The sequence below is a fragment of the Heloderma suspectum genome, chromosome 2, assembly GCF_057233095.1.
Source record: "Heloderma suspectum isolate Gila_16-S chromosome 2, 16-S_ref, whole genome shotgun sequence".
Taxonomy (NCBI): Eukaryota; Metazoa; Chordata; class Lepidosauria; order Squamata; family Helodermatidae; genus Heloderma; species Heloderma suspectum.
The window spans coordinates 143,403,697-143,420,065 of record NC_139459.1 but is presented as its reverse complement, the minus strand read 5'-3'; the positions used below and the strand labels follow the sequence as shown (position 1 = coordinate 143,420,065).

Sequence of the window (16,369 nt, the reverse complement as noted above, 5' to 3'; positions counted from 1 at the left end):
AATCCGTTGTTCCATGTCTGGTTCTTACTGTTGCTTCTTGACCCTCGTACAGGTTTCTCAGGAGACAGGTAAGGTGGTCTGGTACTCCCATCACTTTCAGAATTTGCTACAGTTTGTTGTGATCCACACAATCAAAGGCTTTAGCGTAGTCAATGAAGCAGAAATAGACGTTTCTCTGGAATTCTCTTGCTTTCTCCATGATCCAGCGAAAGTTGGCAATTTGATCTCTAGTTCCTCTGCCTCTTCGAAACCCCGCTTGTACTTCCAGTAGTTCTCGGTTCGCATACTGCTGAAGCCTAGCTTGTAGGATTTTGAGCATCACCTTGCTGGCATGTGAAATGAGCGCAATTGTACGGTAGTTTGAACACTCTTTGGCATTGCCCTTCTTTGGAACTGGAATGTAAACTGACCTTTTCCAGTCTTGCGGCCACTGTTGAGTGTTCCAAATGTGTTGGCATATTGAGTGCAGCACTTTAACAGCATCATCTTTTAGGATTTTAAATAGCTCAGCTGGAAGACTGTCATCTCCGCTAGCTTTGTTGTTACTAATGCTTCCTAAGGCCCACTTGACTTCACTCTCGAGGATGTCCGGCTCAAGTTCAGTGAGCGCACTCTCATGGCTATCAGGGACATTCAGATCTTTCCTGTATAGTTCTTCTGTGTATTCTTGCCACCTCTTCTTAATCTCATCTGCTTCTGTTAGGTCCCTGCCTTCTTTGTCCTTTATCATGCCCGTCTTTGCACAAAACGTTCCCTTGAGATCTCCAATTTTCTTGAAGAGATCTCTAGTCTTTCCCATTCTGTTGTTTTCCTCGATTTCTTTGCATTGTTCATTTAAGAAGGCCTTCTTGTCTCTCCTTGCTATTCTCTGGAACTCTGCATTCAGTTGGATATATTTTCCCCTTTCTCCCTTGCTTTTCGCTTCCCTTCTTTCCTCAGCTACTTGTAAAGCCTCATCAGACAGCCACTTTGCTTTCTTGCATTTCTTTTTCTTTGGGATGGATTTCGTTGCTGCCTCCTGAACAATGTTACGGACCTCCGTCCATAGTTCCTCAGGCACTCTGTCTATCAGGTCTAATCCCTGAAATCTATTCCTCACCTCCACTGTATATTCATCAGGGATATGATTGAGGTCATACCTGAATGGTTTAGTGGTTTTCCCGACGTTCTTCAATTTAAGCCGAAATTTTGCAAGAAGCAGCTCATGATCTGAGCCACAGTCAGCTCCAGGTCTTGTTTTTACTGACTGTATAGAGCTTCTCCATCTTTGGCTGCAAAGGACATAATCAATCTGATTTCGATATTGACCATCTGGTGATGTCCATGTGTAGAGTCGCTTCTTGTGCTGTTGGAAAAGAGTGTTTGCTATGATCAGCGTGTTCTCTTGGCAAAACTCGATTAGCCTTTGTCCTGCTTCATTTTGTACACCAAGGCCATGCTTGCCTGTTATCCCAGTGATTTCTTGACTTCCTACTTTAGCATTCCAATCCCCTATGATGAAGAGGTCATCTTTTTTTGGTGTGAGTTCTAGAAGGTGTTGTAGGTCTTCATAGAACAGATCAACCTCAGCTTCTTCGGCATCAGTGGTTGGGGCATAGACTTGAATTACTGTGATGTTGAATGGTTTGCCTTGGATTCGTACTGAGATCATTCTATCGTTTTTGAGATTGTACCCCAGTACTGCTTTTCCCACCCTTTTGTTGACTATGAGTGCTACTCCATTTCTTCTAAGGGATTCTTGCTCACAGTAGTATATATGATGGTCACCTGAATTAAATTCGCCCATGCCTGTCCATTTTAGTTCGCTGATTCCCAAGATGTCAATGTTCAGTCTTGCCATCTCATGTTTGACCACCTCCAGCTTACCTTGATTCATTGATCTTACATTCCAGGTTCCTAGACAATATTGTTCTTTACAGCATCGGATTTTCTTTTCACCACCAGACACATCCACAGCTGAGTGTCCTTTCGGCTTTGGCCCAGCCGCTTCACTCTTTCTGGCGCTACTTGGAAATACCCTCTGCTCTTCCCCAGTAGTATATTGGACACCTTCCGACCTGAGGGGCTCATCTTCCAGCGTCATATCTTTTAGCCTTGTGATACGTTCCATGGGGTTTTCTTGGCAAGAATACTGGAGTGGGTTGCCATTTCCTTCTCTAGTGGACCACATTTTGTCAGAACTCTCTGCCATGACCTGTCCGTCTTGGGTGGCCCTGCACGGCATAGCTTATGGCTTCACTGAGTTACGCAAGCCCCTTCGCCACAACAAGGCAGTGATCCATGAAGGGGGATTATGGCCTTAGCTGCTGGAAATTTTTGTCAGTCTTACTTTATCACCGACAAATAGACACTCCTAGATCTGTACACCAGGCTGACATGCATTTCCCCCCAGCAACAGGCTTCACCATGTGATAGGGATGTGGCATGGCCCTTTTGATTTATTAGGCTGGGCATACCCAAATTGAGCTCCACTATAGTGCATGACTGAAGGAAGAGGGTTACTGATAGTGCAAAGAAATAAAAGTTTAACTTATTAAGCTTCTACAGAAAGATGCCCTTGCCCTGCAGCCTCAGATGGTTGCCAGTTTTACCCAGAAGCTGTCCACATAACCTTACAAGCTGCTGAATCTGACTTCTGGGTTGAGAACAGCTGACACAACACTAATTTAGCACATAGGAAAGGATGTGTTATTACTTGCAAATATTTGTTTTAAATATTGCTCTGCTAGAATCATGCAGCATCACACAAGTCACAGAGGCCTCTGCAGTTATTTCACTTGTTAACTGGTGTGGTATAGCGACTACAAGTCTGAACTAAGAGCTGGGAAATCTCCAGTTAAAAGTTCACCACGTGAACTCTGTAGCTGGCCTTTGGCAAGCCAGCCAGTCTCTCAGCCAATCTGCAAAAGGGAATAAGAATAGTGACTGACCTTATAGGAGCTGCTGAAATAATGTATATGAAGCACTTTGACTATTATGCATGCTGTAATTATCATAATCACTGCTTCCAATAGTGAACTCTGGTGGCAAGTGCCAACAGGATTCTCGTGACCACTGAGAAATAAGTGGAAGGTATCAGCCTGCTTGGGGAACCCCAAATTTTGCAGAAGTACAAAACATTAAAAAAACAAAAAGCTAAGGGGGCAAAAAAAAAAACACAAAAAAACCCTCAGTGTGGACTGAGAATGAGAAGTGGAATGCCCCTGCTTGGATGGCTGTCTGTCTGGAATACATCACACAGTTTTGTTGGTGGTCCCACTTGTTCCCTCTACTAGCATATTTGATGGTTCAGCACCTATCAGTTTGGAGAAGTATATACATTTTAGAATTAAAAGCATTTTTTAAAGAGCCACACAGTTGCCTGTCAGGCACCTGTGAGCTTCTTGGCCGTATGAAATGTTGACATGTCAGCTGAGGAAGTTAAAAAAAAAAAAAGCTGCTCATGTAGTACAAATCCGGGAGGGTGGGGGATGTGTGCTATATGGTTAAAAAGAACTCCCCTCCCTGCACTTCACAGGGATATTTCAGGAGGAAGAGAAGGAAAACTATGCCATATCCCACTCTCCATACCTGCCCCACCCACTCTCTATAGGGACTGGCAGCCATAAGCACTGTGGGAACTTCGGATGCTGCCTTACACCAGGACATTCTGCTTATCCATCTAGCAGGGGATTGTCTACTACTCTGATTGATTGGTAGTGACTGCCACAGTCTCAGGCAGAGTCTTTCACATCACCTGCTACGCCACTTTTGAGCACCTTTTAAAATACTCTGACAAAGCTTTCATCTGGAAGACTAATTCCATAAAGATTCCCTGGGTGCACTGAAGTTACACGCAACCCCAAATATCGCTAATGGCAGGAGCATGAGTGGGGGCCTTTGCAGTGGCTGCTCCCAGACTCTGGAACTCCTGAGTGGGAGTTCAGGGAGTTCAGACCCTGGTGGGAGGCCAGGGTAGCGCCACCTTTGTTGTCCATCTGCCAGCAGGCAAAGATGTCTTTATTCAGACAAGCATTTGGCTTTTAATTTGATGTGTGCTGAAGTAGGTTTTAACTGGTGAGTGCTGTTTATTATTATTTTTAATTAATGTGTTTTTAAGTGATGCATTTTTATGTTTAATTATAATTTTGTATTTTATTATTGTTCACCACCTTGACCACTATTTTAGTGGAAAGGCAGGACATTAATCAGTGTAGAAAAGTTTGTTGTTCAGTCGTTCAGTTGTGTCCGACTCTTCGTGACCCCATGGACCATAGCACGCCAGGCCTTCCTGTCCTGCGCTCTCTCCCGGAGCGTGCTCAAGTTCATATCACAAGAAAAGTACTAGTTCTCAACACAAATATATGGTTTCCTGCACAGCCCCACATCTACTTTCCAAGGAGCCCAGGATTGCCTCCTTTTATTTTCAAAAATGTTGGTTCCTTAAACAGAGTGCCTCTGAGCATATGCAAAATGCCTCTTCCTTCTGAACAGGGAACGTTATTTAAGGACAAGGTACTTCGTAACACGTTCAGAGTGCTACTTCTGAAGGTAGTGTTTTCCTTTTTAACGAATGTCTTGAACTAGGGAAGCTGGAAACACTGGCACTCCGCGCACTTTCTCGCTTTCGCGTCATCCCTCTGATGCAGCAGCTGGCCGAGGAGGACATCGTCAGCCACCTCCTAGCATCCTGCTCCATTGCTCAGCGTCCCCGCGCCATTCCACAATCCCATTTCCCACCGTGGTAAATCAGTGCCAGCGACGCTGAACGCGGGCGGAAGCCATCCGGGCCGAGGGCTACAGAGTCTCTGCGGAAAACGGGAAGTTGCTCTTACTAAGGGCGGAAGTGATGCCGGCGGTGGGTGGGACGGAGGGGGAAAAGGAGCCTGTCCGCTTGGCTGCAACCCAAGATGGCGGCGGGGATGTACCTGGAACACTATTTAGATAGTAAGACCGAGCGCGGGATCCGGGTGGGGCGCGGCAGCGCTGTCGTCTCTCAAGAGAAGGTCTAGAAGCCTAGCTCTAAAACCCTCTGCCTGCCTGCCTGCCTGCCTGCCTGCCTGCCTTGTGGGGCGGGCGGGCGAGCAGAAAAGAACGTAGATTTCTCTTGTATGGGCCAATTCACACGTTACAGAGCAGCAAACCTGGGGTTGACCCGGTTGTTTGTTTAAGGCGCTGCGGCTAGTCAAGGCTCTGTTTTGGGTGAACCTATATGATACATGCGTTTGCAAGCACGTATGGGTTACCATTCCCACCTTTTGTTGTTTATGTGTACACTTAAGATGTTAAGGTTAGTGCCTTTGAAAACTTGTAAGGTGTTAAATAATACATTTCCCTCTAGTAATGTACACCATTTATTTAAGTTTATTACACTTATCCCCCATTTTTCTCTGTTTTGGGGAAGAGGAAGGAGTATTATGTGGTGGAAAGAGAGGACTTTGGTAGGGTATTGTTTGATACTGCCTTTGATAAACTTACATCTTAAAATTGTTCTTTTTGAGGGGTATCAAAATGTTTTCAAAACTACCCCTCTCTTCTCCCTTTCCCCCACAGTTTAGCTTAACTTTAATTAAAATATTGCACTACACACTAGTGCTGGTGTACGCACACTCCAACTTGACTTTAAAAACGGAACCCACAGTATTGTGATTTGCTGGTCAATGTGTGTACAAGCATAGGAAAAGTGGGTGTGAAGCAGGCCTCTGTATGCGCTTAGTGAACACTTCGTCTGTCATAGGTGTATGTCTAATGTAATATGAATGAGCTAAATGTATGTATCATGCAGGCATGCTAGTCAAGAGAGCCAGGATTGGCTGGAGTTCCTTTTAGAGTCTATACTTGGTGGGAAAAGTGGGTTTGCTGCCATAAACGTGTGGATTGGCCCTTCCTGTCCATAATTACACAGCACTTTAACTTAAATGGTGCAAAATTACCTGTTTGGTTACTGTGGAATTAACATTGACTGTACAGTAAAGAGTATGAATGATGGTGCAAGAAAGAAGATAGCTTGGACAAGATTCCACCTGGCTCTTTACCTTACCTGTCTTGCATTCTCCCTCTTTCTCTAGGCATTGAGAATTTGCCATTTGAGCTGCAGAGAAACTTCCAGCTTATGCGAGACCTTGACCAACGAACAGAAGGTAAGTTGGAGGTAGAGCCAAGAACGAGGCTTCAGGTGATCCAGGTTGGCTGTGTTATTGTCTTACCACACTTTGATGAACAATGCACCTGCCCTTCATGTCTCTTTCTTTTAGACTCTGGTATCATGCCAGAGTAGTCTCCATTATAACATTTTGCCCTGCCTTTTGTTTCAGATCTTAAATCAGAGATTGATAAATTGGCCACTGAGTACATCAGCAATGCACGGACGCTGTCTTCAGAGGAGAAGCTGGGCCTTCTCAAGCAAATCCAAGAAGCCTATGGGAAGTGCAAGGAGTTTGGAGATGACAAAGTGCAGCTGGCTATGCAGACGTATGAGATGGTATGAGGCACAGTAGGGAGGGGTCAAGGGACCTGAAGAGATGGGATTTGATGGGTGGGCTTTCCATTCATGAAAAAATAAGTTTAGAATGTCCTTTATAAATCTTTGAATTATGTGAAAAGGGTTCACCCTTGGCCTAGCAGAATTCCTCCTGTTCTGGTAGGGATTTTCTGCTACCACCCTCTTTGCCCTTGTAGAGGCTTCAGGCTAAGGTGGCTTGGGACATCTTATTACAAATAATGCTCCTGCCTTCTGTTGTATCTGCAGGTAGATAAGCATATTCGGCGGTTGGATACAGATCTTGCCCGCTTTGAAGCTGACCTGAAAGAGAAACAGATTGAGTCAAGTGATTATGACAGCTCATCTAGCAAAGGCAAAAAGAGTGAGTCTTAGTTTCTATAGAGATGGGTGGGCCTGGGAGGGACTAGAGACAGCATGAGAGGTCCAGTGATGGTGGCTGTAGGAAAGCCTTTCCCAACTGAGCACCCTCCAGATGTTTTGGACTACCAGTCCAACTGCATTAGCTGAGCTCCAAAAGAGCTGGTAACCAATAGAGTGTTTGACTTGGAGATCTGGGTCCAAATCTCCATTCCAATGTGGTATTGATTGGGTAACTGTGGGCTAGTCACAGTCCCAATTTTTCATCCTAACCTTATTTTATAGAATTGTTGTGAGGATAAATGCGGGGGGGGGGGGTGTGTGTCAGCTGTACTGAGTTTCTTGGAGGAAAACCTGGTGTAACAAAGACAATTGATGGAATATGGTTATCTCTGCATATGCAAATCCTTAGGACAAAGAAGGGCTCATTGAGGGTGAAGATGCTCTGTGTGTAAAAGAGGCCATACGGTCCAATAAACTAGAAAATATAAAAAGAGCCAGCGCAATCCTGTACTTGTCTGCTCAAAAGTAAGTCCCATTGAGTTCAATGGGGCTTACTCTCAGGAAATTTGATAAAGGATTGCTGCCTTAATGTCTTTACAGAATCACTGTAGGTGGATATACCAGGCCGAATATACTATTGCTGCCCATCCCTACAGTTAGTCATGGAGTCGGCAAGAAGGGAGGCAACCCTTGAGAATCCTGAGTGGTGCCTGAGATCTGATGCAAGATGTGTTGTCAGACTGCTCAGGGCTAGTGACTACATGGTGCTATCAAATTTAGCATGTATGTAAACTAACAGTTGTCTGGGAAATCCAGCAAGGTTGCATTTGATTTCAAAAGCAGAAACTTCTAAAAAAGGGGGGGGGGGAGTTAGTTGGAAGGAAGTCGAAATGGAGTGTCTGGGGTGTGTGACAGATCTTTTCAAGTCTCTTTAAAACCACTACGATAGACGCTCAGGTCCTCCAAGGACACATGGTGCAGCAGCCTTGGTGAAGCTAAGCAGGCCTGGCTCTAGTCAGTACCTGGATGGGAGACTATCTGGGAATCCTATGAGTGGTACTGTGAGTTCCATGATGGAAGAAAGGCAGAATATAAATGTACTAAACAAGTAAACGTATGACACAGATTAGGAAAGGTATACATAAGTCTAAGAGAATGCCAGTGTGATTAACTTTTCCATTCAAGGAAGTTATAAAAGGCAAGAAGTCGTCCTTTAAACTCTGGGACTCTGGAACACAATGAACATGCATGTTTTGGTCATGTAAATAGCAGCAGCAGGGAAGCCAGGAAGAATCGAAACTGGTGGAGGGCAGCCATAATTTCTCTTTCTGCCACAATTCACTTTTTTTAAATGCCTCTTGGGAACTTCTGTTTCTTTTAAAGGAAAGCCTCTGTTGGTGCTAATGAGAGCTTCCCTTGGAATGTAAATAGCAGCTTCAGAGAGGCATACTCTGGGTTGTCGTTACATGCGAACCGTGTGCTATGGTTTAACTATGGGTTGTTAACTATGGACAGCCCAGAAAGAGAAACCATGGGTGGTTTTTAGGTTGTGAACTCTGTGTTGTTCATGATAAACAACCCATCATTAAACCATAGGCCAGGGTTCACATGTAACAACAGTCCACAACTCAATAATAGCCCACAATTCAATGACAACCCATACTCAACCCATATTCTGTGTTGTGGTTACGTGTGAACCAAGTCTGTAAGTCCTGTAGACAGGTATTTTATTTGCTATCGTCTTTCTGTGTTGTGCACACAGAAGGCCGGGCCCAAAAAGAGAAGAAAGCAGCTCGTGCTCGTTCCAAGGGGAAAAACTCTGATGAGGAAGCACCAAAGACAGCCCAAAAGAAGCTGAAATTAGTCCGCACGTGAGTGATTGGGAAGAAGTAGCAGACCTGAGACACTAGTCCATGTTAATAAACATAGCCTGATCTCTCATAAGATCAAATTTAGTCTATTTACTCCATTCTAGTGCATCCACCACATGGCCATTGTTGTGCCAAGGAACTCTGACAGACTTGGGAGGTCACATTTCCCAGTAGGGAGGGTTGTGAGTAGTGCCAGACTGGCAGGTTCTTTGTGGCTAGGAGAGATCAAGGTAGGAGATCCTGGAGTGAGGTGGGATGGAGGGAAGAGTTTTCAACTGCAGGGAGTTCTCTCAGGGGTCTGAGAGAACCCTTTGTTGGTGATCATCCTAACTATATTTTCCCCCTTGAAGGAGCACAGAATATGGGATGCCTTCGGTTACCTTTGGAAATGTGCACCCCTCTGATGTGCTGGACATGCCTGTGGATCCCAATGAGCCCACCTACTGCCTCTGCCACCAGGTCTCCTATGGGGAGATGATTGGTTGTGACAACCCTGATGTAAGAGACTGTCCTGGAAGGGGAGGGTGAGGAATGAGGGGAACTGTTCAACTAGGCCTGGCAAACGTTTTTCCTCTTAATTTGGGCAATGTAAACAGTTGCAGATGTGGGCATTTAGAGGGCCTTATTAAACGTTCTTAGAAATCAAGATTCTAAAACTTGAAACTTTTTATTATGACCTTAATGGAAATTGGCAACATAGTATATTAAAACATACATGTCTAGATCCAAGATCCTTCTTCTGTGGACAGAATTTTGCACCAAATGGCTGCCTGTGGGTCCCCAGGTTCTCCCCAGTACATGACACCTAGTGTTGTTGCAACCAAAACTGGTATATGTAACAAGTGGCAGAAAGAGAAGCTAAGAACAGAATTTTGGATCTGAACCCTGTCCTGTCTCCACTGGAGTTTTCAACCCAACATCTCACAGTCTGCTATTTGGTCTTATTGACCCACTTCGAGCCATCCAAATATTCTCCCATTATCTCCTATTACAGGATTTGTTTTCACATATGTGCATGCTATTTCCTGAATCTTCATCGACGAACCCTTTTGTTTTTTCAAGTTCATTAAGGAAAGACTTCCTAAAGATGATTTGTGTTAGGAAAGGTATTTGTACAAGTGCAGGATTGGTGCATCACTTAGAGCAGAGATAGGGAACCTTTTTGGGTCCACAGACGCATTTGTCCTTTTTTATCGACACCATGGGTGCATTTGTCCTTTTTTCCTGGCACCCGCCTGATGCCATGCTGTTTCCTTGCTCCTGCCTGACACCACCCACCCCTTCTCCCCCCTGCGCTCACCTGCTCATGCACCTGCCCACCTACTGTCTGCTATCGCTGCTGCTTCTGCCGCAGACACTGCTGCTTCTGTTAACCTTGGAGTGAGGAAGCAGGAAGTCAACAGATCAGGGGATAAGTCTGCAGATATCCTGCTTCCTGGCTGCAGAGGTGAGTGGCGAGCAAACAGCAGCGAGAAGGAGGAGGATGGAGAAGGTGGTGGGGTCCTGGTGGGTGCACTCAGGGTTCCTGGCGGGTGCCTCATTGGCAACCCCTGACTTAGAGCCTTGAGCTTTCCCAGGACACCCCCCACGCCCGCTTTGTCTGCACAGAACACCTCAGTTCTTTATGAGAATGCAGACGCTGCATTCTATGTGTTTATGTAAATTAACAAATAATGAAGTGTGTGTGGGTGTGTAAGGGAGACCATGCAAGATAGCTACAGAGTGCAGAGAGGGGTAAGCTTCATGAAGATGGTTGGGTGGATACGAAGTTTTGGGAGAGTTAAGAGCAGGGCGCTAGGGCAGACGGAAGCCGTACAATGGGGTAAAAATTACATAGTGATCCTACACAAGGGTAATGATGGCAAATTGCCGGGGAGATACTAACTTGTATTTCTGTGCTCTTACTGTCTTTCACCAGTGCTCCATTGAGTGGTTCCATTTTGCTTGTGTGGGTTTGACGACAAAACCAAGAGGGAAATGGTGAGTGACTGTGGTCCTTTGTAGACTTCTGTGCCCAGCCCACTGTTTTGTGGGAGACTTGAGACAATGACATCTTGGACCCTGGTGGATGACAACCTTGATTCTGAATAGCTGTTAGGTCAGGGGTGGGCAGCATATGGACTGCATGCAGCCCTCCCTGGCGATTTGAGCAGCCCCCACCTGGTCCTTGCTGCCACTGCCTCCAGCAACTACCAGCTGTTTGACAGACTGTCGGGAACTCCATTCTGCTGGGAAGCAGGTGTGTGCACCCTGTGTGCCTTGTTTCCCAGCAGAATTGCTGAGATTTCAGTGATTCCAGCAGTGGAATCTTCCAGCAGTGGGAGAGTTCTGGGGGGGGGGGGGTAATGCATCCCTCCGGGCCCCGGATGGTGCCCATCCCTGCATTAGCTAGTCATTAGAATGAACTAGCAAAATACACAGGCAGGTGACCTATCGTAAAGCTTGCTGGTGGGTGCGCAAAGCATTGTAGGTTTTGCTCTCAAAGCAACGTTTTCCCCAAGTGCTGCATCTTACCTTTTCCTCAAAATAAGTGGCAGCCATTCATTTATATGGGAGAAAGTAGTGGGGTGTATTTGGTGACAAAATTGGGGGGTTGGGTTTGGCATAGCCATCAAGAACTGTTCCTGTTCTTATCTGTGTAGCCCCTCCCCTTTCCTCTGTATTGTCCAGGGGTAGGCAACATGGTGCACCCCTGGACACTTTCCTTGGTGCCTTGGTACAAAATTACTTTTTGTAATTAACACATTTTCTTACCAGCTGCTGGGATTGCTGTGAAATAGCACTGTTGCTAGTGCTGAAAACTGTGGGTTCAATGGAGTTGTTTAGTTCCTTGTGACTCAGACTCCACCTTTGCCTTGTACTCAGTCTTTTGGGCAAGTTACTTGTCCTTTGCCATGCCTCCCATGGAAGCCATTTTATGGTGGTGCCCAGGAGTTTCTCAAATTGCCAAATGTGCCCACAGCCCAAAAGGTTGCCTACCCCTGGTATAGCCCCATTCCAGGATCTCTTTGGTGACGCTGGAGTTTTGACACTGTGGCCAAGTTCGGACAATCAGATCTCATCTTAATAAGCCAGGGAAGCCACAGATAACCATAGCTTCAGATTGCATCTAAACTGGGGAACTATGATGAATGGCTTCCAAACAAGCAGGATTTATGGATGCTACCTTAAACCATGGCTTCATATCCTGGCTCGTCTAGAAGCAATTAACCTTAGTCTCCTGGTTAGGATGTGCAGTATATTGTCAGGGCTTCAGAAGTTTGTATAGCTGCAGTCCTAGTGTGAATGTTAGAATCTCACGTTCTGGTGCCATACTTGGTGACTTTATCAGACTCCTGAGACTCTTTCCCTTCCTTATGAAGTGGTGAAAACATTTTGGGCCTTCAGTTGGTGTCTTGCAAAGGCTCAGGTCCAGAGAGAGTTCGTTTTGCTAGGCAGAGGCCTTATTCTCATCCTCTAGCTGTATTTCTCTTTGTAGCTAAGCCTTTTGCTTCCAAATATTCCACGCAGCCCACCCAATCTTCTGCCACATTTACAGAATTCCAAATTCTAAAGAAGTCCCAGATTTCTAACAAGGCACATATTTTAACAAAATATGAAGTTTAAATGATGCCAAGCTGAGGTATTTCAGTGCCTGGGGTGGGACATCCAAGTGCCGCCCATCCCCACTTCCACCAATGAAGATAAAGCACGCTCCACTGGAGAGGGGCAGGGTCCTTCATCGACTTCCCTAAAGGAACAGGAGCAGCTGCACAAGAGCATAGTGGGTGGATTATGCTCCGTGACTGTGTCCTACCATGCAGCCTTTAGTGTCACCCAGAACCTGAAATGTTGTCTTGGTTCATGGTGAGGCCATTTCTTGTATATAAATGTATTCAGTTTTCATAGTAGACTCGAGTTATATTTCTTGGTTTTCTGTTTGCAGAATTGGGTATTTCTTAATACACAATTCTAGATGCCTTTTTTTACAAGTAGGATTTGTCTCCCTATTTCTGCTTTGCCTTGTCTTCCTGCTACAGGTTCTGCCCTCGCTGTTCCCAGGAGAGGAAGAAGAAATAAAATTTACATCTTCTGAGGTCCAGATGCTGTTGCCAGAACATCGAACGCTGTTCCTGGGCTTCAGTACTCCTCTCCCAGTTCCTGTGGCCTCATAGTTAGGGGTTCTCAGCCTGGGTGAGCAGAGCGACCTGTGAATGGTTTGTATCCATATGATGGTTCCCGTGTGTACTGAAACACTCACTGCTTGCCGTTGAGAGGGAGATGGAGTAAGCCCTCTTCTTCCCTACAGCCCTTTACTCTCCATAGGTTTCAAAGCCTGTATCAGCTTAAAGAAACCCAGACTTATTGGTGGGAGAAGGAATGATACCTGAATAACTAATAGAAGAAACAAAATCTGCCCTCCAGATTTCCTAGTTTGTGTCCCAGAAGAGGGGCAGTCAGGACAGCCCTTTATCCAGTAAGTGATTGGAGAAGATTGGCTTTTTATTCCTTCTCTTTCCTCACAACATTCCATTTTTCAAAGGGAGAGGAACCATTTAGAGCCAGCTGGGATGTGCCCCATTTTCCTCATGGGGGAAATCCTCTGCAAGGTGAGATTTTTCCCCTGCCTGCTGAAAGAAGTGTTCATGGATTTAGTAACAGAGGCCAGCCAGGCTCCATTCCTCTCTTGGTGGTGCTTGTTTTGGGGGGAAACCCCATGTTGTAAAATATGGCATTAAATAAAGTCAATTCAACAAACTTTGGAGTGATTTCAGTTTTGAGTAAAGGGTGGGATTAACTGGTTAGCAACCAGTGCTTCAAAACTTCAGTTTGTCATTAAGCATTCATAAGTATTACCTGTGTTGATTTCTTTCTGTGAACACATCTGTCCACTTGCCCAGCACCATGTGAGAAAGCTACCATAATAAGAGTCTTAAGAAGAAAAAAAGGGCAAAGGGGACAATGGAAGGAAAAAATAAGTAGTTAGGGGCAAATTTATAGGTTAGGCAGGGTAGAGTGATAGGCAACAAGAAACTAGAGGGTATGTGGGAGGAGGGATCTGGATAGCTTTTGGATGTGAAGGAACTGATGTATGTTGAATGCCTGTTGGAGGTCATCTGGTGCTTTTTCTCAACTCCCACTATTGAAAACAAGCTCTATAAATTATATGTTTATTTAAACATTTTCTACACAGTCAATCATTGATTCCTAGGTGGAGTACAACATATTAAAACAAATAAAATACAACAAGCAGTAATATATGAAACAGCATAAAACCATTGTAGGTAGGTTTTACAAAGTACTCAAAAGGCCTGGGAGAATAAAAAAAGCCTTTGCCTGATGCCTAAAAGATTGTGGATGGAATCCAATGGGGCACAACTTCCAATGGGAAACACAATTCCCTTGCACCCAGCCAATTCCTGTCTGCAACTGGGGCCCACTGTTTGCGGAAGGAAGGTTTAGCTCTTCTGGGGCCACCGGAAACAAGCAGAAGTGCTCGTTTCTGGAATGGGGCAGGTTGGTGGAGCTCCACCAACTTGCCCCATCAAGAAACGAGTGTTTGTGCTTATTGCAGGACTTCCCCAGGGAAGTGCTAAATCGCTGTAGCTCAAGCATTGGGTCCTGCTGGTGCAACGGAATTGGCGGGAGGCATAAACGCCCTGTTGGGTTCTTCCCAAGGTAAGCACCAGCTGCACCTCGCAGAGAGAAAATTCTACAGCTAGTGTCACAACTGAAAAGCCCTCTCCTTCGTTACCATCCATCTTGCCTCTGAAGGCAGAGCGTTCAAAGTGGAGAGCATTAGCAGATGACCACCGTGTACTGACAGGCTGATATGAGAGCAGTTGTTTCTTTGGATAGCTGGGTCCTAACCTTTGCAGGACTTCATAGGTAAGTGCCATCACCTTGAATTGGGTTTAGACACAGCCTGGCAACCACTGGAGCTCTTTTCTACATATGCATTGTGTAGCTGGAATCGAAATGGAATTGATGGTAGTGATAATACTAGTGAAGAAGATGATGAATGGTGGCTAGCTGTACCATCTACCCTGTCAAACTTCCTTAACGATTCTTGATGAATTCTTTTTGGCATTACTGTAATTGGATGATTTCCAGAGGGTAGCTGCGTTAGTCTATTGCAGCAAAAACATCAAAGACTATTGTAGCACCTTAAAGACTAACACATTTATTCTGGCATGAGCTTTCATGAACTATAGGCCGCTTCATCAGATGCATGGAGTGTTATAGGAAAAACATTCAGGTTATATACAATATGTGGGGAGGGGAAGTTTGTAAACGTTTAAACTCAGTTTATTACAAGGCCTAATGTCGTCATATTACACGATCTGATGTCACCCACAACATGAGGGGTTCATTCTCTTGCTCATCATCCAATTTGCTATATGCCAGCTTCTGTCACCAGTGCCCTTCTGCATTCTGCATAGGGCAAACAAGCTAGTCTCTATGGAAAACAAATGGACTCAAATGTTCACATCCGAAATTGCAGTGTTCAAAAACCAGTAGGGGAACACTTCAGCCTCCAAGGATACTATTCTGTCATTGACCTTAAAAGTTGCTGTTGTTGAGCAAAGAGATTTACAAAGGAAGATTAGAGCAAGAAACTGCTTGGTTAGAATTCATCAATAGGTCTCATTCTATTGCCAGAAGTTGAATTGGGATAAAGGATTTTTACCTTATTACATGTGTTTTTGTGCCAGGATGTTTATGTTAGCAGCAACTGGACTGTGAATTACCTCTGTAATGAGGTGATTGCCACTGTCTTTATACATTCAATTTTCTTCTGACCTCACAGCTTACAATTCTATATACTGTATATACACCTGAAATTTTTTCTACAACACTCCATGTATCTGATGAAGTGGGCCGCCAGAATAAATATGTTAGTCTTTAAGGTGTTGTAGGCTCTTTGCATCCAATTACGGCAAAAACAACACCATGTCAGGAGGCACACAGAGGGGAACATATCAGTGTTTGAGGTAGGGCTAATGTGTTGAACAGAAATCATTCAAATGCCAGAAGAACAGATACAAAGATGATACCACTCTAATGGCAGAAAGCGAAGAGGATCTAAAGAGCCTCTTGTTGAGGGTGAAAGAGGAGAGTGCAAAAGATGGTTTGAAAGTCAACATTCAAAAAACAGATCATGGCATCTGGCCCCATCACTTCCTGCCATATAGAAGGGGAAGAAATGGAAGCAGTGACAGATTTTGGTTTCTTGGGCTCTAAGATCACCGCAGACGGTGACTGTAGCCATGAAATTAAAAGACGCTTGCTCCTTGGGAGGAAAGCTATGGCAAACCTAGACAGCATAGTAAGAAGCAGAGACATCACCTTGCTGACAAAGGTCTGTCTAATCAAAGCTATGGTTTTCCCAGTAGTAACGTATGGATGTGAGAGCTGGACTATAAGGAAGGCTGAGCGCCGAAGAATTGATGTCTTCGAATTGTGGTGCTGGAGAAGACTCTTACGAGTCCCCTGGACCCAAGGAGGTCAAATCAGTCCATCCTAAAGGAAATCAACCCTGAGTGCTCATTGGAAGGACAGATACTGAAGCTGAAGCTCAAATATTTTGGCCACCTAATGCGACGAGAAAACTCTGGAAAAGACTGTGATGCTGGGAAAGACTGAAGGCAAAAGGAGACGGGGACGGCAGAGGATG

The 16,369-nt window shown here is 45.0% G+C and overlaps 1 protein-coding gene and 1 pseudogene across 3 annotated transcripts in view; both read left to right on the top strand.

Annotated features, from left to right (window-relative positions):
* LOC146352896 (protein CFDP2 pseudogene) overlaps positions 1–16,369 on the top strand; it is a 1,048,348-nt pseudogene that overhangs the window by 355,304 nt on the left and 676,675 nt on the right. The gene's annotated exons all lie outside the window — the stretch shown is intronic.
* Positions 4,852–16,304, top strand: ING4 (inhibitor of growth family member 4). Of its 2 annotated transcripts, none has more exons than XM_084835160.1 (8): positions 4,852–4,926; positions 6,048–6,119; positions 6,294–6,460; positions 6,728–6,842; positions 8,607–8,712; positions 9,063–9,210; positions 10,631–10,692; positions 12,732–16,304. In XM_084835160.1, exons 1-8 carry the CDS (start codon positions 4,890–4,892, stop codon positions 12,769–12,771), a joined length of 747 nt encoding a protein of 248 aa, XP_084691286.1. In that variant the 5' UTR covers positions 4,852–4,889; the 3' UTR covers positions 12,772–16,304. The 2 variants fall into 2 exon arrangements, with proteins under 2 accessions (XP_084691286.1, XP_084691285.1); XM_084835159.1 differs by having other exon boundaries at positions 8,604–8,712.